This window comes from Perca fluviatilis, chromosome 2, assembly GCF_010015445.1.
Source record: "Perca fluviatilis chromosome 2, GENO_Pfluv_1.0, whole genome shotgun sequence".
NCBI classification, from domain to species: Eukaryota; Metazoa; Chordata; class Actinopteri; order Perciformes; family Percidae; genus Perca; species Perca fluviatilis.
In genome coordinates, this window is record NC_053113.1 from 17,933,648 (window position 1) to 17,960,191 (window position 26,544).

The window sequence follows — 26,544 nt, forward strand, 5'->3', positions numbered from 1 at the left end:
TCCCTCTCAGAAACATCAGTGATATTACAATTGCCACAGTGTCTATACAGTGTATATATACTGCCAATGGATAGGACCAACATAAATGAATTCATAAACCATTTCATTATTTGCTCTTATAAAAAAATAAAGTTAATAATGAACATCCTGAGGTGTGGTGGAGGATCAATCCACCTGGACCTAGGTAGGCCTAACTCAGTCACCACACATGTGCTATAGTTACTTTGCCTTTTGTTCACCTATGTGCATAAACTTTCAAACTAAACGTGAGAAACATATTGACATGGAAAGCTTTAAACAACTCAGAGAGAGCATACTTCCTTCTGACTTGATTGACACTTGTTCCAGATGGGAGGGTCAATTCTACTTCAGACCACCTAAGTCCCGCCTCACAGTGTGTATCTTGCTGGGGAGTTGAGAGGTTATAAAATGAAGGAACTTACTGTAACCGGGACGCATTCTGTAGTTAGAGTTCCCTTTGCGAACTCCCATACAGAAACTAAAGTCAGTCCAATGCTTTAATCACTGTCCAACACACAGAGAGAAATATCGCTGTCGATTTCCTCTCGCTTTCAAGCTGAAAACGTTTCATCAAGTCGCCGGGTAGAGACAGCCGAGCCATGGCAGGGGACGGGTCGGACCAGCGGGCGCTGCAGTATGAACAAACTCTGGTAAGTCTGACTTGTTGCCAGTCTGAACTTTGTTCACTGGGCACACAGTACGTGCTGTCTCCTTGCATTAAGAGGGGAGCCAGACTCCACTGACAAATCGTTAAACTTAACACTGCAGGCTACGTGATAGCGAGCGGTGTGAATTGTGGTCAAAAGTTATCATTTATATGAAATAAAATGCGTGTTGGTGAAATATGTGTATGCCGAATTAAACAGTGTATCTCTGTAATTCGGGAATTTTGTACTGGAGTGTGTGTTTTTTTGCCGAGCACCAAGGGTAAGCTATAAGTTGTCAGATTTCAAGCGAAGTTCAACAATCACGTCAAAGTGACCGAGGCTTGTGGTGTCGGACGCCGCTGTGGAAGTGGTGACATTGTAACTAAGGACACGTTTCTATTTTGTCTCAGTCCTCACGTTGGATGTCTTTAGCTACTATATATTGTATTATCCTTGCATCTGGATTTCGCAATCCTGATTCATAGTCTTGTCTCCTGTATGGCGAGATACTGGCCAAACTCTTATTGTCAAAATTCCATGCGCTTTAAGAAAGCCTCGTGTAATGTCGGGATCGCATATTAGAAAATGACTTCATGTCTTTTTTGAATTAAAAAAATGTGCTGATATATTCGGCGTAATTCCTTTTCATAATACATTTATTTATCTAACAATATCTTAACTTTCTCCCAGCCATGTTGCCTTCTCCACACCGTCTTGGTCCAACCAAAAGACACCATGGTGGGCGGGAGCGAGCAGTGTAAAAGTTTTAAAAGTTGACATTTTAGGAAATTACTAAAATTTACTGATTGGTGTTTAATAGGTTGGCCGAATTTCCCCATATGCTATATAGGTTTGTAAAGTGCATATTTGTGAAAAAGAAAATTAACTCTCCCATAACAAGAATTTTGATCATTAATATTTGCATTCAGAAGCCTGATTAGACAAATATTTTAATCTGTCTGCCATCATAAATGAAATACCTATAGCCTACTACATGCAAGAGGATGAAGTCATCATCACATAAACCGTACAATAGCGGTGGGGTTACTGTATGTGTCAGGAGCGCAGTATGTGTAGGCTGCGTTGATATCAGCCCCCACCATCTAACAATAGATCAATTCATTGCTGTTATAGCTTGGGTGCTGAGAAAAGCTGCTGTGTACATTTCCATGCATAATGTGTTGTATGAGATGCATCTGATAGTTGTGCAGGTGTCCAGTGCTATGCAGGCTAACCTTTTATGCAGGGTCCCCGAGTGTGAACGTGTGATTGTATTTGAGCTTAAACTTTATAAGTTACTGTATGCCTCCTAACTTTTTACCTAAGATAATACATTTTTTTAGCATACATAACAAGCAGGCAGTTGTTGGGATTCATACATGGGGTCTGCACACGGTTTAGAAGAAGTATCAGTTTGATATGGTTTGATATTAGACCAGTTTTATACAGCATGGGGCTCTCAAATATTTGCATGACACAGGCCCTCAAACGGACAGAGATCAGAGCTCATGGACAACAACTTAACAATTGTGTCCTTGGGATCTCCACACGGGCTGTTTAAATATTAAGCAATACATTGTGTAAGTTGGGAGAGATGGGAACAGTGGTGAGGGAAAAACATTTCATTACATTTTTATACATTCTCTAGCAGATATTGTGAATTATAATTTAGAGAAATTACACCATTCATCATTTTGCTCCTCCTAAAGGACCCAGTGAGGTTCCTTGATCCCACTTTGAGGAGCACAGAGGTGTGTGTGTGTGTGTGTGTGTTCCTGACGAACTTCTGTCAAACCTAAAGAATCTGCTATTTGAAGAGACAAGTTTTATAGGCCAACTGGACCCATTCAGTGGCAGCGAGGCTTTAAATTAAGAGGGGCCACAACTGTAACACTTCTTTGGGCCTCTGTTTCCTTCTCTTGAAAAAGTTTCTTTGTAAAGAGTCCCCCCTTCTTACTGTGTGTGTGTGTGTGTGTGTGTGTGTGTGTGTGTGTGTGTGTGTGTGTGTGTGTGTGTGTGTGTGTGTGTGTGTGTGTGTGTGTGTGTGTGTGTGTGTGTGTGTGTGTGTGTGTGTGTGAACACAACGTGCAACCCGCTGATTCAGCGCTGGACACTCTGTCACCCTGGCAGGGTCTCGTGCTCGGCCCTGCGGCTCTCTGAAAGGAACGTGCAAGCAGCTCTCTGTGCAAAAAATCCATCCATCCACACCACCTCGTCTGTTAATCTCAGCTCAGCCTGCTGTGCTTGGGTGATTGTTACATGAACAAGGTTGTGGAAGCATCTAAATGGAATCAAATAAAAATAGCTAGAGTGTGAGAATAACCTCTTTTAACATAAATGAGTTCTCTCTTTGCCCCCCCATCTCCCCGCCGTGGGTTGTAGTAACATGGTGTCTTTGTGTGATATTGGCAGTCATGGTGGTTGTGTGGGTTTGTTGTGGGCAGTGGATGCTCAAAGAGGCCAGTGTAGTTTGGCTGGGAGAGAGGCTGAAAGGTTTGCTACAGAAATGTTGGCAGGGCTTAGAGTAAGGAGCACTTGCAAAATAAAACCAGGCTCAACATATTGTCTGTTATCAGCTGACTGATGCATTAGTTTGTATAATTGTATAAAGCTGATTTTAAGTTGATTTCTGCTAGAACTTGAGGTCAGATTTGTGCTTCTCTTTGTATATGATGGCCACGACGCTGTTTGAGTATTTAAGGAAAATTACATAATGCATACATTTGGCAAATGTTTACCATCATTATTCTCCTGGGTTTCAGTGTCCCAGGATCATCTGAACACTGTTTCAGAGGCTTTTTCTGGAATTTTGAATTTTGGAATCAGAATTGTTTGGCTTCGAAATTAGTCACTTAAAGAGCCCCACATATCAGCAAACGACAGCTACAATCAAAACATTTTATTGTTGTCCTAAACAAAGAATGTAAGTGGAAACTTAAGAGGCTTGGCACAAGTTAAAAGGTACCATTCATTCAGGCCCTAAACACTCACTGTTGGAAGGTCACTGCAAATCACAGTCCCTACATCATTTATCTGTGAACCATTAGTTACAAACTGCTGTATTCATGATGATAAAAATACAACACAAATCTTACTAAACATTGAAATTCAATGTTTTCTGACGAGCAGAAAAATGGAAAACAATAGCTAAACGGGTTCCAGTTTTGGTGGGGATTTAAGGTTAGCATAAATTCTGTTATGTCAACACAGGTGTGTTTATGTTTCTGTGACAATAGATAAAATAAGATAAGATAATCCTTTTATTGATCCCCAGAGGGAAAATTCAGGTGTTGTTGCCGCAGCACAAGACAGAAATTAGTACCGATAGAGAAGTACAAAAAAGTAATTAAATAAAAACTAACAACAAATAAAGTAAGAGTAGTTGTAGGAAAAGAGTAAAAGAAAATGAACTATACAAGAGGAATTAAAACCAAGTTACCAGTAAAGTGGTAAGTTAAAGTGACATTTACGAGGTAAAGTGACATGGTATAGGGTTAGGTGATATGTTTGTGTCATTAAGATAATAAATGGACCGTCTTGTGATCAAAGGTAAAGTTTTATCAGGTGTTGGAACAGCATTAGTTGGGACCCAATCACAAGCGAGAGTGGAAGGCAGATATTTATGACATTTTATGTAGAGTGACTGGAATGTTCCAAAGCAATAAAAAAACAATACCGCAAGTCAAGTCGGATTCAATTTGATTGCAAAACTGTGTTCACACGACACTTTTTTTTTTTAACAGAACATGAGGACAACACCATTTAGAGCATATGCTTGAGTCCTGTGTTAACTGCAGCTATAAGTATCTTATAGTGTTTATTGTTGCTTTGCCCAGTTTAATTCTGCAACAAGAAGTTGCTGAATTGCTCTGGGGAGAAATACTTGTTCCCCAGTCACTTTCAGTAATTACCACAGTTAGGCTTCTCCATTGCATGTTTTGATGTAGCGGATACCAGAGACCTGAAGTAATGTTACTTGATGTGGGTTTAACCATAGATATAATACATTAGATGCGACATTACGTCATAACTAATTGGATAACCGCCACCATCTTACCTGGGTCACCTGTGGGCAGCAACCATATTGTCCGTTCGGGTTGGTCGATGTCCCCTAAATTGGCAGTTGACGATGTTTACAGTAAAACATGGCGATGGACGATCGTCGTCGAGGTGGGGGGGTGGCTCATATCTCTTTACATAAATATTTTTTTCTTCTACCATGGGCTAACAGTTTAAATGCCCTCTGTAAATGGTGCCCTGCTGGTAGGGGCAGTTTTTTACAACTTGACCTACTTTCACTTAAGTACGGCGCAGTAAAGTCAATCAGATGTCCGTGATCTGCGTAACGACAGTACAGTGGGACGTTTGCCTTCAACAGAGCGACAGTAATAACCTAATATACCATCATCACTGAGTTTAAACTACATTCATAAATCCTGCATAACCTCGTCCCGTACCTACAGGACCTCAGACATACTTATTGATGCACGCACAGAGTAGTGTCGACAAACTTAGTCCAATTAGGGGAGAAAGGAAAGTGTGATAGCGCTCCACGTTAACGCTTTTTTCTCTCTCACTTGAGACCGCTGTGTCCAACGTTACTAGAAGGTAGAGCGAGCTACAACTGACAGGGAGAGAGAGAGAGAATGTATCCCTACAGCCGATCCAGTCTGCTCAAAGCGATGGTCTTTTTCACAAATAGGTTGCACGTAATGGGGGAAAAAGTAGCTTCCACTTAAGGAGCCCTATGTCTTGTCTTTGTGTCTTTGCTAGTTTAAGACCGACGCACTTGTCAATTTCCCTGCCAGCGCCCGCGACTAGGATTAGCGTGTTTGACAGGGTGGGGGGCGTGGCATCACGATGGTGGCTCTCGATCGTGATGTCGGCCAGCCATCACAATGGACGATGATATCGTCCATCGGCACAACCCTATTGTCAGTTGTGCCGAACCTATTGTTTTACCAAAAGGACCAAAGGGGCTGGCAACAGCGTTGCATTATGGGAATTGAAGGAGCCTACGTTTATTTGGAGTAGAGCTCCAACTAGCTGTTATTTTCATTATGGATGAATCTGCAAATTGTTTTCTTGATTCTTTTGGTCAGTAAAATATAATTAAATAATAATAATAAAAAAAAATGTTTTTCTAACCAAGCACTTTATAGACACAGAAAACAAGCAATTTTTTTACATTTGAGAAGCTAGAGCCAGTGAATTTGTGGCATTTTTGTGGCAATCGATTATCAAAATTGTTGCTGATTAATTTTTTCTGTTGATCGACTAATCGATTAATAAACTAGGCTTATTGTTTAAGCCCTATTTTTGGTTTTAAACCAGACCGGATTAAATTACACTGCTGACTCAGTTTTGACTATTCTTCTCTTAATATGACTTTGTGAGTCCCCCAAATTTATGGAAGTGCAATACCTAATCACTGGAGTTTCCCTGTTAAAGCTTTGGCATCTCATTTGGGTTCTTTAGATATGATGCTAGCCATATGAGCTGGGCTAACCTTAATAGCATGATTTAGGTAATTGACAACAATAACACATTGCCAAAGCTTTCTGGGTGAAACGCATACGTGTGTGCCAAGATGTAGGCTATAATTAGGCACTAGCTTGTGTAATGATGTACCAAACTAATAGAAGTCCGATTATAAAACCAAACATCCTGTGCCAAAACCTTTGAGTGAATTGCCTACAGTTACAATTGCCTAAAAATACAGTACCTACACATCACTGGGGTGGGCAATATTGATGACAGTGCCTAACCCTAAGGTGACACAACAGCCCAGGATGGCCTGTTTTCCGGATTTGTTGTCTTTTCACACAGGAGGGATTGACGCGCCTAGTAATTCATTTTTGATGAGTGACGAGCGGGCAGGTAGGGAGGCACTGGCAGTCTGACAGGCGGAGTGGCAAGCGCAATCTCTGTTGCCGTCATGCTCGTCTCGGGACACACCCTTTTTGCTAACTTTTTGCTACGCAATCACATAGGGCAAATCAATGGATGAGAGACTGATTCTTGCAATTTGTGAGTTCCCTGTTTTCCAAGCAGTTATCCGGACATAAACAATAGGGCTTTTGCACGGCAGGGCATCCGCCCATGAGAGTAGATGTATCGGGTAACGTTACGTATAATTTAAACTTAGTTATGACATTAACAGTGCATAGAACCTGGAGGACCTGGCGTTTACTCACGGAGCGCATGTCTTGCCTGTCTATTCCCACAAGGAGCGCAGTGAGACCCCGTGGACCCAAGCGGGTATGCAGGAGAAGTGTCGCTAACTGTCTGAAAAGACCTTTAAGTGGAGTCACAGCATTTTATCAGATTGAGCCAATTGTCTCTAAGATTATGCAACATTTTGTAAAGTGCTGTTTTGGATGTACAGTATGTGTGTGGGAGCCTGGGGCATCCTTCCCTTGCCACATCCTGCTCGTGTAATTACGTCCGTGGTGCCGCCTCATTCCTGGGAGTCTTGATTCAATGCGTTTTATGTTCCTACTCTTTATCTCAGCCCTGGTGGACAGACAGCAGATTGTCACGCCTCCCCTTTTTGTCGTACTTGATGGCTTGTTATTGTTATTACCAGCCCGTATGAATGTGCTGGGTGATGGTGTGTACGCAAGGTGACATGGTCTGTCTGGAGGATTATCACGGAACATTGCTGCATGTTTTACGTGTTGAGTTGAGTGTGTTGAGGCTGTTCAGCAGCTCTGATAAGAGTCATAAGGCGAGAGATAAGGTGATCAGCAAATACTGAGTTAAAGCACAACCACAGATTTTAATGTGTTTACAGGTGGATCCCATTCTCTTCTAACTCTTGGCTGAGTTAGAAGCTGTATTACAACTGTTTGAATGACAGAACTGCTGTGACTTGCAGCAGTTGGTACAGGCTATTTTATATGAACCAAAGTTATTCAGGCATATTTTTCTGTCAGCAGAACTTCTGGTTTTTGATCGGGAATGTACTAATATTCTAGGGAAGTGAAAGTGTCGGGTGGAGAAGTATGGAAACATAATAATTTGCGAGTGCATATTTCCCCGTGTTTGTGTGGGCGTGTGTGTGTTGCGGCCATCTGTCTTGCTGTGAACCAGAGTAATTTGTAACCCTATGTTATTGGCCTTGCTGTGATAATTAGGCTTTATGTAGCTGCGGCCACGTCCGTTTGATGTCTGCTCGCTTGCAGGCGTAGTTGAACATTTTCCTTTTTTCTTGCCCTCTCCACACATTTCACTTCATTAGGCCTTGTGGAGAAAGTCAAAAGTCTTTCTTTATTTTTGCAAGACAGCTCAACAACTACTTGACCCCTGCTTTTAGTTGTAGAGAAAGGGGTGCTTGCATAACATCTGTTCAAAAGGTTGTGAAAAGGCTGGCTTTTGCTGCAGATAAGCAGCATTTTATTCTCTCTTTTTCGTTTTATTTTAATTAAATTTTTTGCCAAAATGACAAATCCAGCTCTATTTAGTCGCTGGACAAACGGGCATGATGGATTATTTCAGTCTGGACTCGATGTGTGGAGGGATCTTGAGGAACTGTTCATAATAACTGTGACTTTGGCAAACACCCGACAAGACAAAAGAAATGTTGACTATGTCCGCTGGTAAAACCGAAGGTGGAATGTGTTTGGTTGACTTGCTTTTGTTCTGGGATGCATTGATCACACAGGCCAGGGTCGTGCTTATGATTAACCACTAAGAGATGGAGAGAGAATAGGCTTGTCAATAGATGACAACAGATAAGCTAGTTGCAAGTGTTGGGGCATGTCTCTTGACGAGTGGCATACAATTAACTCTTCCCCTTGTTATGTCCTTAACAAATATGGATTAGAGAATAGATGTAAAACGGACTTCTACGACAAGTAGATGTTGGTTCAGTGATAACCCTTAATAGTGCTGGTTTAATAGATGAGTACTCAGCAGTGCAGGTCAATACAGGGCTTAAATGCAGAGCAGAGTAGACAATGAGATAAATCATGAAACACACCTAGTACATTAAGTAGGGGTGGGAAAAAAATAATCGCAAATCGTATGCATTATGATTCTTTTTTATTTTTTACGACGATTTTTAAAATCGATTATTTCCCTTAGAATCAATATATTGTTTATTTAATCGATTCGGCACCCATGAATCGTGAAGGAATCGAATCGGGACAAAAGCATATCGTCCCAGCCCTAACAATAAGTCTTTAAGTTAATCTTTAAGGCAGCCATTGGTTTCCACTTATCTGACCACAGTTTAAAAATGTCAAATTCTGTACGAGCGCAGCTGGTTCAAAGAAGTGGCCAAATACAGCCAAGTCACCTTGAAGTGACTGCATGCCATGATAAAGCTGCTAAGTCACAGTTGACACATCGGCGGATGTTCAGTTCATTATCAGCTGTGTGTGCTTGTGTCTGCTCTGAGATTTTCCATTTATAGAGAGATGCTTTTACATTAAACATCTTTTTGATAAAGGTGACTTTTGTTGATGTTTCAACTGCATGCCATGAAAAAGAGCCACACTCAAGAATGAATGCAGTCAGTCACATTTACCTTGACTGTTTCCACTGTGCTGCATCTTCTTTGTAAATGTCCTTCACCTTCGTCTGAATGATGTGTCTGCACTATGCTGGTGATGCTTAAAGAGCTGCTCAAGTGTCTCTGCCTAATTGTTTACAAGTGTGTGTGTGTGTGCGTGTTCCTCCTCCTGTGCCTTTTTATTAAGTAGAAAGCTCTGTAATCGATAAGTGTGAGCTAAAGAGAGAGGGCAGTGGCTGCAAAACTAGAGACTCAAAGCACTATACTTTGTTATATTCTGTAATAATTAGAGATGCACCGATTACAACTTTCTAGGCCGACTCCGATTTTCATTGAGTTAGGCCAGCCAATACTGATTTTAGCTGATTCCGATTTCATTTTTTCTAACCACTTTACGGGACACAAATATTTATTTTTGCACAGAACATAGAATTTTTTTTGAACAGATAATGGATCGCTATAAAATAGAACTATATAAATTACTCCTGGTGTGGGAAATTCACACACATCTAAAGTGCAATGTTGGAACCATTTCCTTAATTTCCCTCCAATATCCAACTAAAATTTTTTTTTTTTTTTTTTTTTTTTTTTTTTTTTTTTTTTTTTTTTTTTTTTTTTTTTTTTTTTTTTTTTTTTTTATTTTTTTTTTTTTTTTTGGGGTTTTTTTTTTGTTTGGTGGTTTTGTTTTGTGGGTGTGTGGGGGGGGAGGGGGACGCCGTGAACAGAAAAAAAAAAAAAAAAAAAAGAAAAAAAAAAGGGGGTGTTTTTGTGTTTTTTGTGTTGTGTTTTTTTTTTTTTTTTTTTTTTTTTTTTTTTTTTTTTTTTTTGTTTTGGGGGTTTGTTTTTTGTGGTTGGGTTTTTTTTTCTTTTTGGCGAAAAACCTAACCGTCTGGTCACCGGCCGGTCTATCGGTGCATCTCTAGATGTGTCATAACTACAGATCATATTAAATCAACTTATTTCTATTTTATGGGCCGACATCCAGCTATACTAACATATCTAATCTATCTCTAATACTGACCAATGTATTGGCCAGGCTGATTTATTGGTTACGTTCTAATAGATACATAAAGTTTATGTATATGAAACTTTATAATACAATATGGATATATTGACAAATCCAGAATTAAATACCAGAAAATCCAAATTACATTTATGCAAAAATCACATAATGTTGTTTATTTGCAGTTTCAGTCCAGGCATGAGCATTAACTTTACTTACCACCCTGTACACAGTGCCTCCTTTAGCATCTGTTGTGGGTGGCTGCAGTAAGAAACTGGCTGATTATTGGTCATGCAGATGTTTGTCACAACAAAAAGAGGATATGATGTGATGCTGATCCCTTCCCCAGAACGTTAATCACTCATCGATCAGTAAGGCCGTCTGTATCATCATTCGGTTGTGGTTTGACAGGATGATCTTTGGTATTGCCAGTCCTTATCTGCTGTGACTACTGATCTTTCACATTGTGGCTGATGGCCTCAGTGTTTATGAATCTATCAGCACATTTTCCACTGTTGAATATCCATGATGATTAGTCACCAGCTCTGTTCAAACATGAGTGTCAGGAGGTCAACATTATGACACCATCAGACATCATACATTTACTTGTTCTTATTTGGGCTGTGTGGAGGTATATTCTCCCACAACTGCACTTTAATTATTCATTGGGAAAACTGGAATAAATACCAAGCTAGGCTGATGACACGCCTGTGTTGAAACAGAACTCCAAAAACCAGAGAATGCTATACACTGCAGGGCTACAATTTACAATTCTTTTCATTGCCAAATAATCTTTCAAAAATCTCAGTGGATTTTTTTTTCTTAAAAATTATTAAAACTGCTTAATCGATTATCAAAATGGTTGGCGATTAATTCAACAGTTGACAACTAATCGATTAATCTTTGCACCTTTAATACTCTGATTCAGAGTTTTTTTTGGTGTCTTTTGGCTGATGGGTGGTTAAGGACACTTAATCCTTAGCATGACAACAGTAATAATAAATAATTCCATGACCTATAGCTTAATGGGTTAATGGGATACTAAGAGTTAAGGATGTAACAATACGCTCAACTCACGATTCGATAAGATTCACAATTTTAAGTTTACGATACGATTTTCTCGGGGTTTTTAAATGAATTGAATGAAATGAAAAAATATTCCTTTATTTATATAAACTTTGCAAAACAGCAGATGTATCTTAAATAACTTTGTATACTTGTTTATTGCTAAGGCCATATGGTTAAATCTAAATGATTTATATGAAATGTAATAACAATAACTTATAACATTTTTTTGCTGTTAAATGACAAAAAGAAGAAACAAAAGATGGCAGAAGGGTATATTTACAATAACAATGAATGCAACACAGGCTTACTGAGCCTGACCCAAATGCAACACTCCCATCACTGTTTATCCACAGCGGCAGCATGGTGTCTCAAGTGCAGCTAGTCTGCTCTGTGTCTTTATGCCTACCGTACACTAGAAGACTTTTAACAGACTTTGAAAAGATGAAAGTCTGACCCCGTCTCACATCTAAAGACTATCATCTCACATCTGACTTAAAGACTGTCATAATATGTAAAGACTGGGCATCTTCAGGGCTCCAGACTAACTTTTTTCACTAGGAGCACAGTGGCCCCCAACTGAACATTTTAGGGGCGCAACCACAAAATTTAGAAAATCAACATGCTAACCAAATATTCACATTTATACTAATTTCCACTGTATTACTAATAAACAGTTTGATAATAGATGCAGAAATTACAATGTGCTGTTTCAAATTTAGTTTCACATTTTATTTTGCACTTTTGAAGATGCAACATAGAAGGTTGCTCTTTAATTAATGCAAAGCACTTTGAATTGCCTTGTTGCTGAGAGGTGCTGTAGAAATCAAGCTGCCTTCAGCCTGTCAGTCAGTCCCCAGGGCAGATAAACCAACGTTGTGCCTGCTTGACTCAGAGGAAGTGTAACGTCAACAGCCCCGCGACCTCTTTCACCTCGATATTAATATAATATCGCAGCAAACGCTGTCTGTGTGAAATTTTGAAAAAAATGGAACCACACTTGAAACCACTTTATCGGCATTTCCGTGACTAACTGTGACTTCAACAAAACTGCAGAGCAGACGAGTCTGCTCCGTCCGCACCTCTGCGCGTGTGTGTGTGTGTGCGCGCCGGAGCTCTGCTCTGAGGGCTAGATTTATTTAGATAGGCTGAAAATATTTTTAACACAAGAATCACACTTGTCAGTGAACACAATATCATTAAGCGTTACAGATCAAGCAGCCATGCAATATTAGAGTTACTGCAAGATATCAAAGATGAAATTGAATCTCCCACTCAGCGTTCACATCCCATTCCAGCAGTTGTTAAACTCCTCGCTACATTACAAATATTGGCATCAGGATCATTTCAAAAAGTCATAGCATCAGCAGTGGGAATATCGCAGTCTGCACTCAGTCGCATCATAGCACAAGTACCGCTTTGCTACAGCGCAATTTACGGTGTAGTGGGCGGAGAAAGACGCTGATTGCCTGATGGGTGTCAGGGTTGATAAATACTACGCAAAATGTGGAAGCATAGCGTGCGCTATTACCGAACTCGCATAAACAGACGCAGCGCAAACTGCGCTAGTGTTAGTAAATTAGGCCCTCTGTCACTATGCAGAGAGGACCATGGATATATTAGGAGAGGACAAATAAGCTTTGTGCTTACATGCTCTCAGGTACCAAAATTTCCACGTTTAACGTTTTAAAAAGGGGGCAAATTTACTGGTCGCACATGTGTGACTGGATGTAAAATTTAGTTGCACACTCTAAAATTTTGGTCGCAAAATTCTGGAGCCCTGATCTTGCAGGGTCACACATTGCAAGATTACAACTAGATTTGTTTTGAAAAATGTAACCAAGCTAGCTAGCTACCCCTAGCTGGTAACTTAAGGGAAAGTTTGCCGAATGAGCCTCTAATGAATCAGAAAGTTTATTGCCATAGTAGTTACCCTACGTGGAATTTGCCTTGGTGATTGGTGCATACATACATACACAAACAAACATTAATAAGAATACATTGTAATACACCTACACCACATTGGACTTTGAAATAAAGTCTTACCATGAATAACTATTATATTTGATACTGTGAACAGGTTTCAAACATGACGTTCCTTCACTTCCGTGTCTCTTTTGTAAAATCACTGTACTGTACAAGATTCACCTCCAGCTTTGTCCTCAGTTCATCAACCCAGAATTATAGTCGCTCTCCCTCTTGCCTGCCTGCCTTCTAATTGCTGTTAGTTTACTGTTGATGGAGTGCAATTAAACAGGCGCTTGGCAGCGTTTAGCCGCTGATAGAGTTGATCAGCGCTGCTTTTGGCAGCCGAGGCACAACGGTCCCCGCACTGACAGATTGGATGGCGAGATGAAAGATGCTTTGATGCACCAAACACTGGTTATCAGCAGGCATTACAGCGCTCTGTGACTATACAAGCTACCAAACACACATACTTGTTGAAAGTTTCTTCATTAGGAGTAACCCCTTGAGATGCAGCATCTCGTTTTCGAGGGGGTCCTTAACAATAAATAAACAGTACAATCATAATTAGACACAACAGTTAACAAAATGAAAACAGACAAAAGAACAACAACAGCAAAAAACTTCATAATCAGTCAGTCATCAAGTTTGAGGCAGAGCAAGAATGAATCTGGATATTATTATTAATAATAATAATAATAATAATAATAATAATAATAATAATAATAATAATAATAATAATAATAGAAGAGGTGTTATCATGGTGTTGTAGAGGATTATGGACAGGTACAGTTGGTACTGTAATAGGAAAACATTTTTAAAGGAGTGAAGAGAGAGACTGGATCGAATGTTTACAGGTAGATTATTCCTATCTGAGGGGGCTTTAAACCTAAAGGCTTTCTTAGCTGTAGCAAAAGATACAGCAGGGACAGAAAAAAAAAAGTTGTGTAGAGTGTCTCAAGTGGTATGTAGAGGAAAAGGGTACCATAAGCTGTTTTAGATAACTAGGGTAATTGAAATCTATACATTTATAAATAAACTGCAACCAATGCTGAAGTCTTCTTATTGAGGGTGACGTTTTGCATACATAATACAATGATGAGCTGTGAAAGGACATCCAAGAACAAATCTACAGAATTTCTTGTAAACAACATTGAGAGGGAGCAGATTAGTGCTGGGTGCAACCTGATCAACAACATCAGCATAGTCCATAATCTGGTAAAATAAGTTGTTGCACCAATTTCTTTCTAACATTTAAGGGAGAAGCATTTTCTGGAGCGGTAGAGAACACCAATACCAAAGTTGATTCTTTTTAAAATATAATCAATATCATGCTTAAATGAGAGTCTAGCCAAAGTCCAAGGTATTTGGTGTGTTCAGCTTTTTGCAGTGGACTTCCATCAGAACATGTAAATTCATGTGTGACCTTTTTAATTTGGCTTTGATGGTCTGTGGAGTTCCAAAAGTCATAATGTGAGATTTGGTATAATTAAGTAGTAATTTATTTCTTATGAGCTTGTATACCGCACCCACACTTTTTTCACTAAAAGGCACTTCTAACAGGCATTTTTGTTACTTGCAGTTTTGAGTGACTGCATGCAGGCAGGCAGGTGTCAGATACACAAGCAGGATGCGATTTGTGAAAAAAGCAGAGGGGGTGGGGGATGTTTTTTTGATCATGCAAATCAAAACATGCAATAATTAAATCCCCCTTGCAATACCATGGATAAAGTGCCAAACACTTAAATATGCACTTCAATATTCAATGGAAAATACAACGCTTTGAAGCCGGAGAGCTCAGCCGAGTTCACTTTGCAGCGAAAACAAAATACTTTCACTCAGGAAACGCTCGTTCGTTCCTCTGGAATGTCTTAATTCAAACCACAATCTTTTCCCTAAACTTAACTAGTCAGTTAAGCCTAAACTTAACTGTCATCGCAGCATGACGCTAACTTTTTCTGGCTAAACTCCACTACATGGCTCCTGAAAGGACTGTCATGTGGCGGTGCCTGTACCCTGCTGACCCAGTCACCTATTGGCGGCGATATGGAGAAAATCAGATCACGATATTCTTGACCAAATACCTCGATATCAATATGCTGCGATATTCTAGGGTTGACAATTGGTGCTTTAACAAAATATCTTCACACTTAGATTTTTTATGAATAATCATCAGTAATGTGGACATAATGTCTAAGTGGGGAAAAGGCAAATAATAGAACAGAACAGTCTGGTAAGTTCAGAAAAGTACATCACTTTTTTATTTTTTTTTATTTTACTAATACATAGAACAAATTAAGAATTACAAAGACAACACAAGCTTCAAACACCCCCACCCACCCATACCACCCCCCCATGCATTCACACCACAATCACCACCACAATCAACTCCACATCCGTAGTGTTTTAACAAAAAAAAACTATAAATAAAAAGAAACACAGAGCAAACAAAATAAAGAAACAAAAAAAAATAAAAATAAAAAATTAACATAAATCAATCCTCTAATTCAAGTAAACAAACATTCCATTTCTTTTCATGTTCAATTATTCTGTTATTTGTTGCTATAATTGTTTCCAGCATATGCTGATGATAAACTCTATTCTTAAAATGTTTTATACATAAATTTGATACAGTTTTAGCTTTAAAAATAAACATTTTACCTATCAAAATAATCATATTCAAAAAGTGATTACATTTACCCTCATATACACATAACAAATTATTCTGAGGTGTGATTCGCAAAACAATATCCATAGACCTTAACCATATCTGTATATTGGTCCAAAATTTAGCCACATGCGGGCAAAAATAAAACAAATGCATCAGGTCTTCCTCCTCATCCCCACAGAACCTGCAACAAGGGTCTTTTTCTATCTAATGGAGAAGTTAATATATTAGGGATTTATTTACCGGACAACTTTAAAGAAATTGTTAAATACAATTATGAGAGAAGGATGGAAAAGGCAGATAGAATTTTACAACCTTGGAGGGGGAACTCTCTGACAATTCAAGGAAAAGTAACTCTGATTAATACATTAGTAATTCCACAATTTGTCCACTTATTAATGCTTCTTCCTTCACCTAGCATAAAATTCTTTAAATATTTTGAACAAAAATTTTTCAAATTTATATGGAATGATAAACCAGATAAAATTAAAAGGCAGTATTTATATAATTCTTATGATAACGGTGGACTGAAGTTAAAAAATCTTCAAATGATGGACTGTTCCTTGAAAGCCTCTTGGGTGACTAAAATTTATCACAATAAACAATGGATTACGAGCCAGAGATTATATTCAGCCTTTTCCTTCTTCTCGAATAATTTATTTCCTTTTTACCAATTAAAAACAATTAAAAGAATTATCACCATTCTTCAAGGATGCACTGAAGGCTTGGTTGAATTTCCAGTACTACCCTCCAGATACAATTCAAGATATTCAGACACAGTTGCTATGGATGAATTCAAAAAAATTTTGGGGGGGGGGGGGTTTTTTTTTTGTAGGTTTTTTTTTAAATTTTGTCAATGACCTTTTAGACTTATCTGGAGATTTTATTTCTTATGAAAACTTGAAAACATTTTTTAGCATTTCTCTTGATCGGTTACAATTTAACCAGTTAATTTCTGCAATTCCCCAAATTTGGAAAAAAAAATTGCTAAATGATAAGAAGAATAAACTAATGGTTTGTCTCCCACCAATAAGATGTTTAAAATGGGTATCTGGTGCAAAGATAAATAAAATAATATATATTTGGAAATTAAATATCACAGGCACTGCACTTTTTCCACACAGAACCTGCCTGTTTTGGGAAGACGAATTTAATGAACCAATTTTGTGGAAAGATTACTTTAAAACAATTTATAGAACTACAATTGATTCATATTCCAGAATATTTCAACTTAAAATCTTTTATAAAATTATTGCAACAAAAAAGTCTCTGGTTAAGTGGCAGATAGAAAAGTACATCACTTTACTGTAATGCAGCCTTTTAAAAACAGTAAAAGACAACACTTATGTTATATTATGATATCCAAAATCAAAGATGATATCTAGTCCCATATAACGATATAGATATAATATCGATATATTGCCCAGCCCTACAACCAGCAACTGTCGCTCAGATTTTATCGTTCTAACGCACTATAGACTGTTCATGTTACGGCTATTTACTTAGTTTAAAATCCTTCTATTTTAGGTATTTAACGGTCTGTTGGTGAAGTAGCATTGATCACTTTGACGGGGAGGGGGGGGGAGATACATTTTGTCCCCACATGGGACAAAAATAATTAAGCAGAGGCAGGGATATGTAGACCAGAACGGTGGAAATCCCATTCTCTCAACCTCTTTCCTCTTTTTCCATCTCTCTCTGTTTTTCTGGATGTTATGTAAATGTGAAATGTTATGGTGTTTTGCTAATTTCATGTCTGCACTTTGTCTGCTGCTGGTGTGTGTGTGTGCGTGCATGTGTGTGCGCCCTTTCTGAATTTCTCACTTTCCTTGTTGGTCTCTCTTTTCTCATCCTACGACCACAATCTCAAATTTTAACTTTGTGAAGTCGAGAGCGGTGTATCTCGCAGTTGAAATTTCAGCGTGCCAAGATGCCACCAAAGCGTTTGAAAGTAATGTTATACTTTAAAAATGTATTAGTAAATGCAATCATTTGGATGGGGAGGAGTGGTGGTGGCATTTTTGGATGATTGATTGATTGATTGATTGATTGATTTGAGGATCAAAGTAGAACATTTTCTATCAAATGAAGTACTCTATTGAAGGGTACTGGTTTCGTACGAATGTTTTGGGGCTGCCTTTCTTGGCAAGACCTGCCCTGCGTAGCAGCTCGAGTGGTTAGGGTCAGGATAGCCCATTGGCAGAGATGGCAAAAGTACTCACTTCCCGAACTCAAATAGAAGTACAGATACTTGTGTTAACAAATACTCTGGTAAAAGTAGAAGTACTGATATAACTTCTTTACTCAAGTAAAAGTAACAAAGTATAGGCTTGGAAATTTACGTATTTCAGTATAAAAGTAAAAGTAGTCTTGCGAATGACAAACATTTTTTTATGCAAAGCTACCTGGACCACACAAATGTTACTAGAGTGCAAGCTGAGAACCTTCAGTGGACATGGAAAAAAGCCTTTTTATATGCTATTGCCTACATTTTAAATGGATGTCTGCCAATAGGCCTAAAACATCACATATATGATTATTGTGACAGAGACTGGGACTCCAGGTTAATAAGATTCTGACTGTGTAGCAAGATATGAATTAAATTGTGATTCTGTGAGAATTCAGACGTGAGTCCTCTAACTTACGTCTGAGAGGTTTGAGACCTTAACGTTAACATTAGCCCAAAATAAAGTCTATTTGAGACAAGACCATGTAACGTCAATGTTAACTTAAGTGGTCTCGAAAACAAGAACGTTGAGTCTTGAGTAACGTTAACGTTACTACAGCACTGTTACACTAAATCAAGTTACTGAATTTGTTTTTAATTAATATAAAGCTATACATGCAGATATTGTATCAGTTAGTATTAGATTATTTTCAAATAAACTGAACGCTCGCTAACCTTAACGTTACTTGGGTTACTTAACTAAATGCTAGCAAACCAAGGCATCGTCATTGCTAGCAGGAGAACAAATGTAACTGACCATTAACGTAAACTTAATAAAGTTACTGAAACATACAAATCGCTTTTTATAACAACAAAAAGATGTATTTACCTGTTTTTTTTTCAAATTTTTCAAAAGCCAGCAGTTCGTGGTGTTTTGGTTGGCACAATTTGCAGCACATTATAACAATGTATATTCCCATCCAATTAGATTGGATTCGGTATTGATGACACGAAAAATAATAACGGTAACTCCACGGAAATTATTTGAAACTAAAGTAACGATCCAATTTTGTAAAATGTAAGGAGTAGAAAGTACCGATATTCGTGTTAAAAATGTAAGGAGTAAAAGTAAAAAGTCTGCACAAAAATAAATAGTAAAATAAAAATATCAGAAAAATCTACTTGAGTACAGTAACAAGGTATTTGTACTTCGTTACTTTCCATCTCTGCCCATTGGTCAGAGGATTGGACCTGAACACACAGACATGATGTAAATATTTTTTACGTTCAGTATGACTTACAGTTTCCAATCCCTAATGCCCACCTTGAATAAACGTCAACAAATCTGCTTAGAAATCTGAGAAACAAGACACTCATAACTCCAGAAATGTATAACTTTCATCAGTATCAAAGTAATCCAGTAATAGTTGTGTGTACATCCTTGGGAACATTGCAAACAGACACAAACAAATGGCTAATTGCTAATTTGGCATACTTTCAACTGACATTACAGTAGTGGTAAATAATGTATGCAATGGCAATACAACTGTACTACAGCATTAACAGAAAATACTCACAACAAGCCCCATATTGGACATGCACATTTTGGTCTGAGGTGGCGCACAAAGCTGTGCACAGCACATTCCAGATTAACGGAGTATACACTGCAGTTGATTATGAACAAAAAGCTCTATTACACAATGAGATTTTTTTTTTGTAAATGTGTCATTTTACAGGTGTTTCTAGTTTAAGCTCAATATAATAAACTGTTTATGCCTTGTTTAATGCCCATGAGGTATAGAAATAAGATGTAAACAAAATCGATGAACTACAGAGATTATGTTGTTTACAGTATCCAAAGTCTCTGATCCGTCAGTTTCAGGTTCCACAGAACACAATGTGCTGCGGCTTCTGTTAGTTTTAGATTAAAAGTAGGCCTCAATGCTATACAAATATTTGAGAACAAAGTCAAAGATACAGTATACATCTTGGGATATATGCGTTTTATCAACAGCGTTTTTGGAACTTGTTAAAACAGCACATTCCACTGATAGTTGTTCATACACTTGATCAACCCTGTTAAGCAAAGCATTTCAGACTTGCCAGGCGTCTGTATTAAGTAACACCTTATACTCCGTCCAATTGCACTCTTCTGAAGTCAAGTGGAAAGGAATCTCAGAACGGAAGTGATGTTGTTTTTATTTGATAAATGTGGCACATGTCTGCTCTCGATAACTGGAATCCACTGATTTAGATGAGGGACATTTGATTCAAATAGTGTTAAATGTCGCAGAGTGTTTGTGTATCTGCCATGACGATGTACTGACCCTTCCCATCGCCATTCTTCAAGCAATTTCCCTATTTTACTCTATGTAGTTATTTCAGGAACTGGAGCCACAGTGTGTCTAACTCGGAGCTTGTAGGTAGGGCTGGGAGAATTCAATATGATAGTTTATTGGCTTTCAATGAAATCAATATGGTAAAAAAATCATATAGAGATGTTGTGATACACAATAACTTTGTCTAAATTGACTATAACAAGTACATTAACTCAAACGTCTCATTTGAAATACCTGAGGGAATATCATTTGAAATTGCAGTTTTGGTTATGTAATCAAACTTTACATTACCACACAGTTTATTATGATTAACATCAACTGGATTACATAACTCATGATTTCACATAGGTGAGCGGATATTGTGATATAGTATAGAATTAAGTCCTAAGGCAATAGAATGGAGGTATTGTCGAGCGACATAAAAATGTCTATCATGTATATTTTTCTATATTGTTTCTATCAAGATGTTGAAAAATCAGCGGACAAACTGCTTTATGGCAATACTCGCGTCATTTGGACGACAATTTATATAATGATCCTTGCACTGTATGTTCATTTTGCACAAAACGTCTTAAATAAAATGAGAAAATACTCTTTACCATGTGGTTATTTTATATATTTTATTTACTTTGACTATTTATTTGTATATTGAATTACTAGAAAACATTCTATATCATGATATCAAGGAAGAAGATGATTTTGGCCATATCGGCCAGCTAGGCCATACCTTCAGAAGAGGTGTGCGTTAGAGTCCGGATCGGACCGAATTTTTCTGTCCGAGGCCGGCCTGTGTCCGACAGAGCCGTGTCCGAACCCAGCCCAAGCCCGACATGCATTAAGAAATTTGTGTCCGAGCCCGACACAGTTAAAATCTCATTTGTTTTTCCTCATACTAATGACACATGTAGCCTATGTTTGTGGAAAGCTTTTATTAAGCAACTGTAGGAAGGCATTCAGAAATGTCAACAGATGAGCGCATCAGCACACACGGGGCAACAAGCGCACGTTAATCAGCTGTTAAAATGTTCAATGGGTTAACCTTTCCTGATCGCTTCGTTTCCGACCGTGATCAGAAAACCAGGAGACTGGTTACCTCCAGGGCCGACGTTATAACACGAATAACCACTAACTCTGCTCCGGTTGCATCTACAACACGTCTGCTTCCTCTTTCTCTAGGCTATCTCTCTTCTGCCCACTTACCACACACACACACACACACACACACACACACACACACACACACACACACACACACACACACACACACACACACACACACACAAAAAATGAGCTCTCTTAAAAGGAGCCGCAGCACCATTTTACAACAAATGCCTTATCGCGCTGATGTGACCGAGCCCGACCCGACCCCGGCCATAATTTCTAAATATCTGTCCGAACCCGGCCCGGCCCGGCGGGACCCGTCGGCCTCGGGTCGGGTATCCATGCCTTAGTGTGCATGTGCGTGTGTTGAATGGACAGATGGTGTGATGTGACAGCAGGGAGTACAGGAGAGATTAAGTTGCAAGAGTTGGCCTGCTCACTTTTAACGGCTCAGCTACTAAAAGACCCCCTCTTACACACATTAACAAACAATAACACACACACACACACACACACACACACGCCTTCTGTCTCTTTATTCACTGAACAAGCACTGTCTTGTGTACAAATATACAGCGTTATCAGTGTTTATGTTAGTCACTAATAGACGGCGGGGTGTGTGTCGTACTGTATTTCAAACCTATCTTTAGATATAGCGGCACAAACCCATCTTGTGAAATGGATTTTAAGAATTTTCTTTTTTTGCTGGTATGTATAATAAGAAAAGCTCTGACTGTGATGCTGCTTAATTTAGCATCACATTACAATGGGGCATCTACGTACACGGTTTCTTTATGTGGGTGCGACTTCTTTACTTCCTACTTTTTCTAATGTAATTTTTCCCTTTTCTCCCCTCCGTTTGTGCATATGCTTTGGTGCTGCTGTTGTTTTCTGTTTCTGCAAACCGATTCTGCAACATTCTTTCCCCCTGGGAGAATGACTGCGTGCCTTTGAACGCCCCTCTGCACTACACCACAACACACGATTAGTCTTCCTACACACACACAGACAACATGGGAGGGCACGGACGCACTCATAGCACTGAAAGGCATGCAGACATTAAACACACACTCCTACGCTTTGTTTGAAGGTCTGCCCATTGGGTCCCAGTTGCAGTGTGAGTGTGTGACTAGATTGTTAACTGGTTTGTTCTGGAATTGATCCACCTTTCACCCATCAATCTCCTCCTCCCTCCCTCTCTTTTCGCCCACTTCTTCCTTTTTTTCTCTTTTCATTAATAACTTTTCTTTCTGTACAGTTTTTCATTGGTCAGCCATTCCATTCCACCACCAAACTGTAAATCCTGTCTCCCCATCTTTTTATTTCTTATCACATCATGATCATTTTCTGACAGTCGCTCAGAGCATTTAGCAACCCAATTTTTGGAAAACTGTGGAAAATGACCATCACATCTTCACATTTTCCAAAAATCATGTTTAGTTATTTTGCCCTAGCCAATTTAGTGGTGACTGATGTATCCATCCCGCGACTTAATTTTCAGTCAATGTAGAAGCAGTTAGCTGTGGCAGGTTGCAGATATTGTTGTTTTTGGCGGCCTGTTTTAATTTTAGTTTTAGTCGAGTCTTTGTGTCAAGCTGTCATTTTAGTTTTTATTAGTTTTAGCCACGTTCATTCTCTTTATAGTCTAGTGAAGTTTCCGTCAACTAAAAGTCTGAGCATTGTAATCTTATTTTAGTCAGAATTATCCATAACTATTTTCGTCTAGTTTTAGTCGAGGAAAACTGATGACATTTAGTCAATGAAAATTGTATTTTAGTCTCTTTTTAGTAATGCAATTCTATTTAACCCAGTCACTATAGTATACGTACCTAGTAGTATAGACAAAACCAAAATCTTCTTTTAGCCAAACCCATTTCAAACAAGGTTATCTTATTATATTATTGTTCCCTTATAGACTCAAGAATACATCCATTCCAGACACTGAAGACGCTCTGATTTGAATTTACAACATATTAATTTTACCAACCAAATATGTTAGAAGTACACACACAAATCTAAATAAAATAAATAAAAACAATAAATAAAATAGCATCACATGACAATGCCAGAACAAAATTAATACATTCAAGTTGTACCTCCTTGTGGCAAAGAAATCCTGAGCACTAGTTGGCTTGTCCATCTTCCTGGGTGGGACTTGCTTCACTGGTGCTATTTCTGAAATCTAGCACAGGAATAGATACAATGTGAGGACAGATTGACAGAAAATCTAACTGTTTCAAATATTAAGTAGCATAAATCCTTGCTATGATTTTTACCATAGTAAATCAACCTCTGAGTGAGTGACTTGAGTTGGCATTTCTAAAATAGAAAGTAACGTTACGTTAATGTCTTGACTTACCTCAATTTCTTTATGGAATGCCTTGAGATGTCTCTTAAGGTTCGTGGTGTTTTTTCCAGTGATTTTTGTGGCCGCATTTCTCCCCAGCTTTTCCCACAACACATTCCGTTTTCTTTTCCACTTCTATGTAATGAAAGTTTTTCCAAATGTTGTTTCTTCTTTTTTTCCCAAAGACGAACCCTGGCTGGCCGGCCATCAGTCCCTTTCTCTGTGTCAGACTTAATTTAGTTTGTTGTCATTTACGCTCACCACAGCGGAGTCTTCTAAATATTATGCCGCGAATGGGGCTTGAGGAAGTGACGTCGCCTGCGTCTGCACAGTGCAACCTGATGCAGCCCCTGAAGTGAGACACAGGAAACAGAAATACTGCAAAATAATAATAATAACGCGACTAAACGAGACAAAATACCGTTGTAACGTTTCGTCTCATTTTGGTCAACGAAAATGAAGAGACATTTTAGCATAGTTTGTATTTTGTAAACCACATTTAGTCTTGTTTTTATTCTTCAACAATATTGCATTATACATTTAATTATAGTCATTGTCACATGACCAGCATTTACATTGTGTCTCGTCTCGTTTTCGTCATGTGATAAAGGTTCATTGACGACGATATTTGGTCATAATTTTCGTTGACGAAAGCAACACTAGTTGCAGATATTATTAATGTCAATCAAAATATGCCAAATGTCATTCTTTGTACAAGCTGTCTATCCAACGGCACGAAATCTCATCCACAATCCTCCCCATCTTTGTCATTTTTTGTCACTATTTTTCATGGATTTACTGTAGCCATTTTTCTGGCCATTCAAGTTGTTGATGAATAATTTTCTGTTGATCAGCTAATTGATGACTAGATTATCCAGTCCACGATCATGAGGTTGATGATCAAGATGAAACCTAACAATGAGACAATGTATCAAATGACAATGTTATCACAATGTGTCATGTTTCAGGTCAGGTCTCCGCACCACAACTTTACTGTTTTGGTTCAGTTTGGCCGCAGCACACAGCTGTTTTGAGTGAAAAAGCTAAAAAATAACAACTTTACACTTCCTGCTTAGAAGCAGACAGAAACAGTTAGCGACTTGCTGGTAAACACAGTGGATCATTTAGCAGCTAAAGAGCTAGATATTTCTCTCAGGAGATGGTGGAGACTAAAATCATGGCTAAAAGTGAGATAATATTGGATTTACATGCATCAGGTGGGCACAAACGCGACTCCAAGTCAATGCTAATGTTGCTCCGTAAGTGCTGGATATGGAAAAGGTAAAATAATGTCTATGTTGGGTTCACAACTTGTTTCTGCTGCCCTCAAGCAACCACAAACATCAGTTAATGCAGGTTTAAAGTTTGGCCTGGTGTTGCTGCAGCCTCTATAGACTCCTTCTGATATGGATTTTTGTAGGTCAATATTGATAATACAGTAAACCAGTTGCTGATAATTTTTCTTGCCGTATTGATTCGACCTTTAACATATCTAAACAAATCACACATTTCCTGTCTTACCTCCAGAGTTGTAGTTAGTTGTTCTGGATTTAAGAAATCTCTGATCAGCCAGCAGGATCCCATGTAGAGGGAGCAAATGTTGGCTAAGCTGCTAATGTAGCAAATATGCAGGTGTGTTGTTGATTTCTCACGAGGTCGAATCCTCTTTCTTCTTCATGGCTCAATTTTCCGAGTAGCATTTATGGTAATGTATTCATTTGGATCAACCTTGTGCTTGTCATGTACAGAAATGCATTATTTTCCCTCATAGATCTGTTCTTGGCTCTTCAAGAGCTCAGTTAGCTGAATCTGATCAAAAAGCCACATTAAATCAGGTCAGACCAGCACATTGACGTGAACTATGTGTTCAGGGAGAAATACAGGAGTCAGATGTTTCTCAATAATATCCTACTTGTATTAAAGGTCCTGAATCAGCAAACTGATAGCCTTAGCGGGCACAGTAGCAGACACAGCAAGTCTCCAGATGGCTGGTTCTGTTATCATGTACCCCTCTCTGACGTGTGTGTGTGTGTGTGTTGTGTGTGTGTGTGTGTGTGTGTGTGTGTGTGTGTGTGTGTGTGTGTGTGTGTGTGTGTGTGTGTGTGTGTGTGTGTGTGTGTGTGTGTGTGTGTGTGTGTGTGTGTGTGTTTGTGTGTGTGTGTGTGTGTGTGTGTGTGTGTGTGTGTGTGTGTGTGTGTGTGTGTGTGTGTGTGTGTGTGTGTGTGTGTGTGTGTGTGTGTGTGTGTGTGTGTGTGTGTGTGTGTGTGTGTGTGTGTGTGCATCAGAATAAAAGAGTTCACGAATGTGAGAACCCATTTGGCATTCAAATCTGTGCTGAAACCCAAAGTGTGTTCTTGCAGGCACATGGCGGCTCATGACTACCTGGCAAATTCATTCCCAGATCTCACATGTCAGGAAGCATTATTCAAATACTTAAACCAGAAAGCCCAAGTGTCCAACCGGTTTATTTCATCTGACTAGTGCTTCATACAGCCCGGCCCTGTGGAAGGCATACTGAATGAGTGTAAAACCTCTCACAGTATATCAACTGCTGTATCTCCAGCATCTTCTCTCTCCGACATCTTTTACCCCCAAATCCCGTACTGCCCTAAATCGTGAGATTCCAAGATGACAAAAAAGTCTAATTCTTTGAAAATTCAATGAAAAGAAAAGTGGACTATTGATGCCCCTGCGTGTTCAGGT

General features: G+C 38.8%; 1 protein-coding gene across 8 annotated transcripts in view; it reads left to right on the forward strand.

The window, feature by feature from the left end:
- The first annotated feature begins 397 nt into the window (after positions 1-397).
- The window catches only part of LOC120573397 (chloride channel protein 2-like), a 173,832-nt gene continuing 147,685 nt past the window's right edge, over positions 398-26,544 (forward strand). For all 8 annotated transcript variants that reach the window (XM_039823117.1, XM_039823125.1, XM_039823131.1 and 5 more), the window contains exon 1: positions 398-671. In XM_039823117.1, the coding sequence (XP_039679051.1) occupies positions 621-671 (51 nt within the window). In that variant the 5' untranslated portion in view covers positions 398-620. The remainder of the gene's footprint in view (positions 672-26,544) is intronic.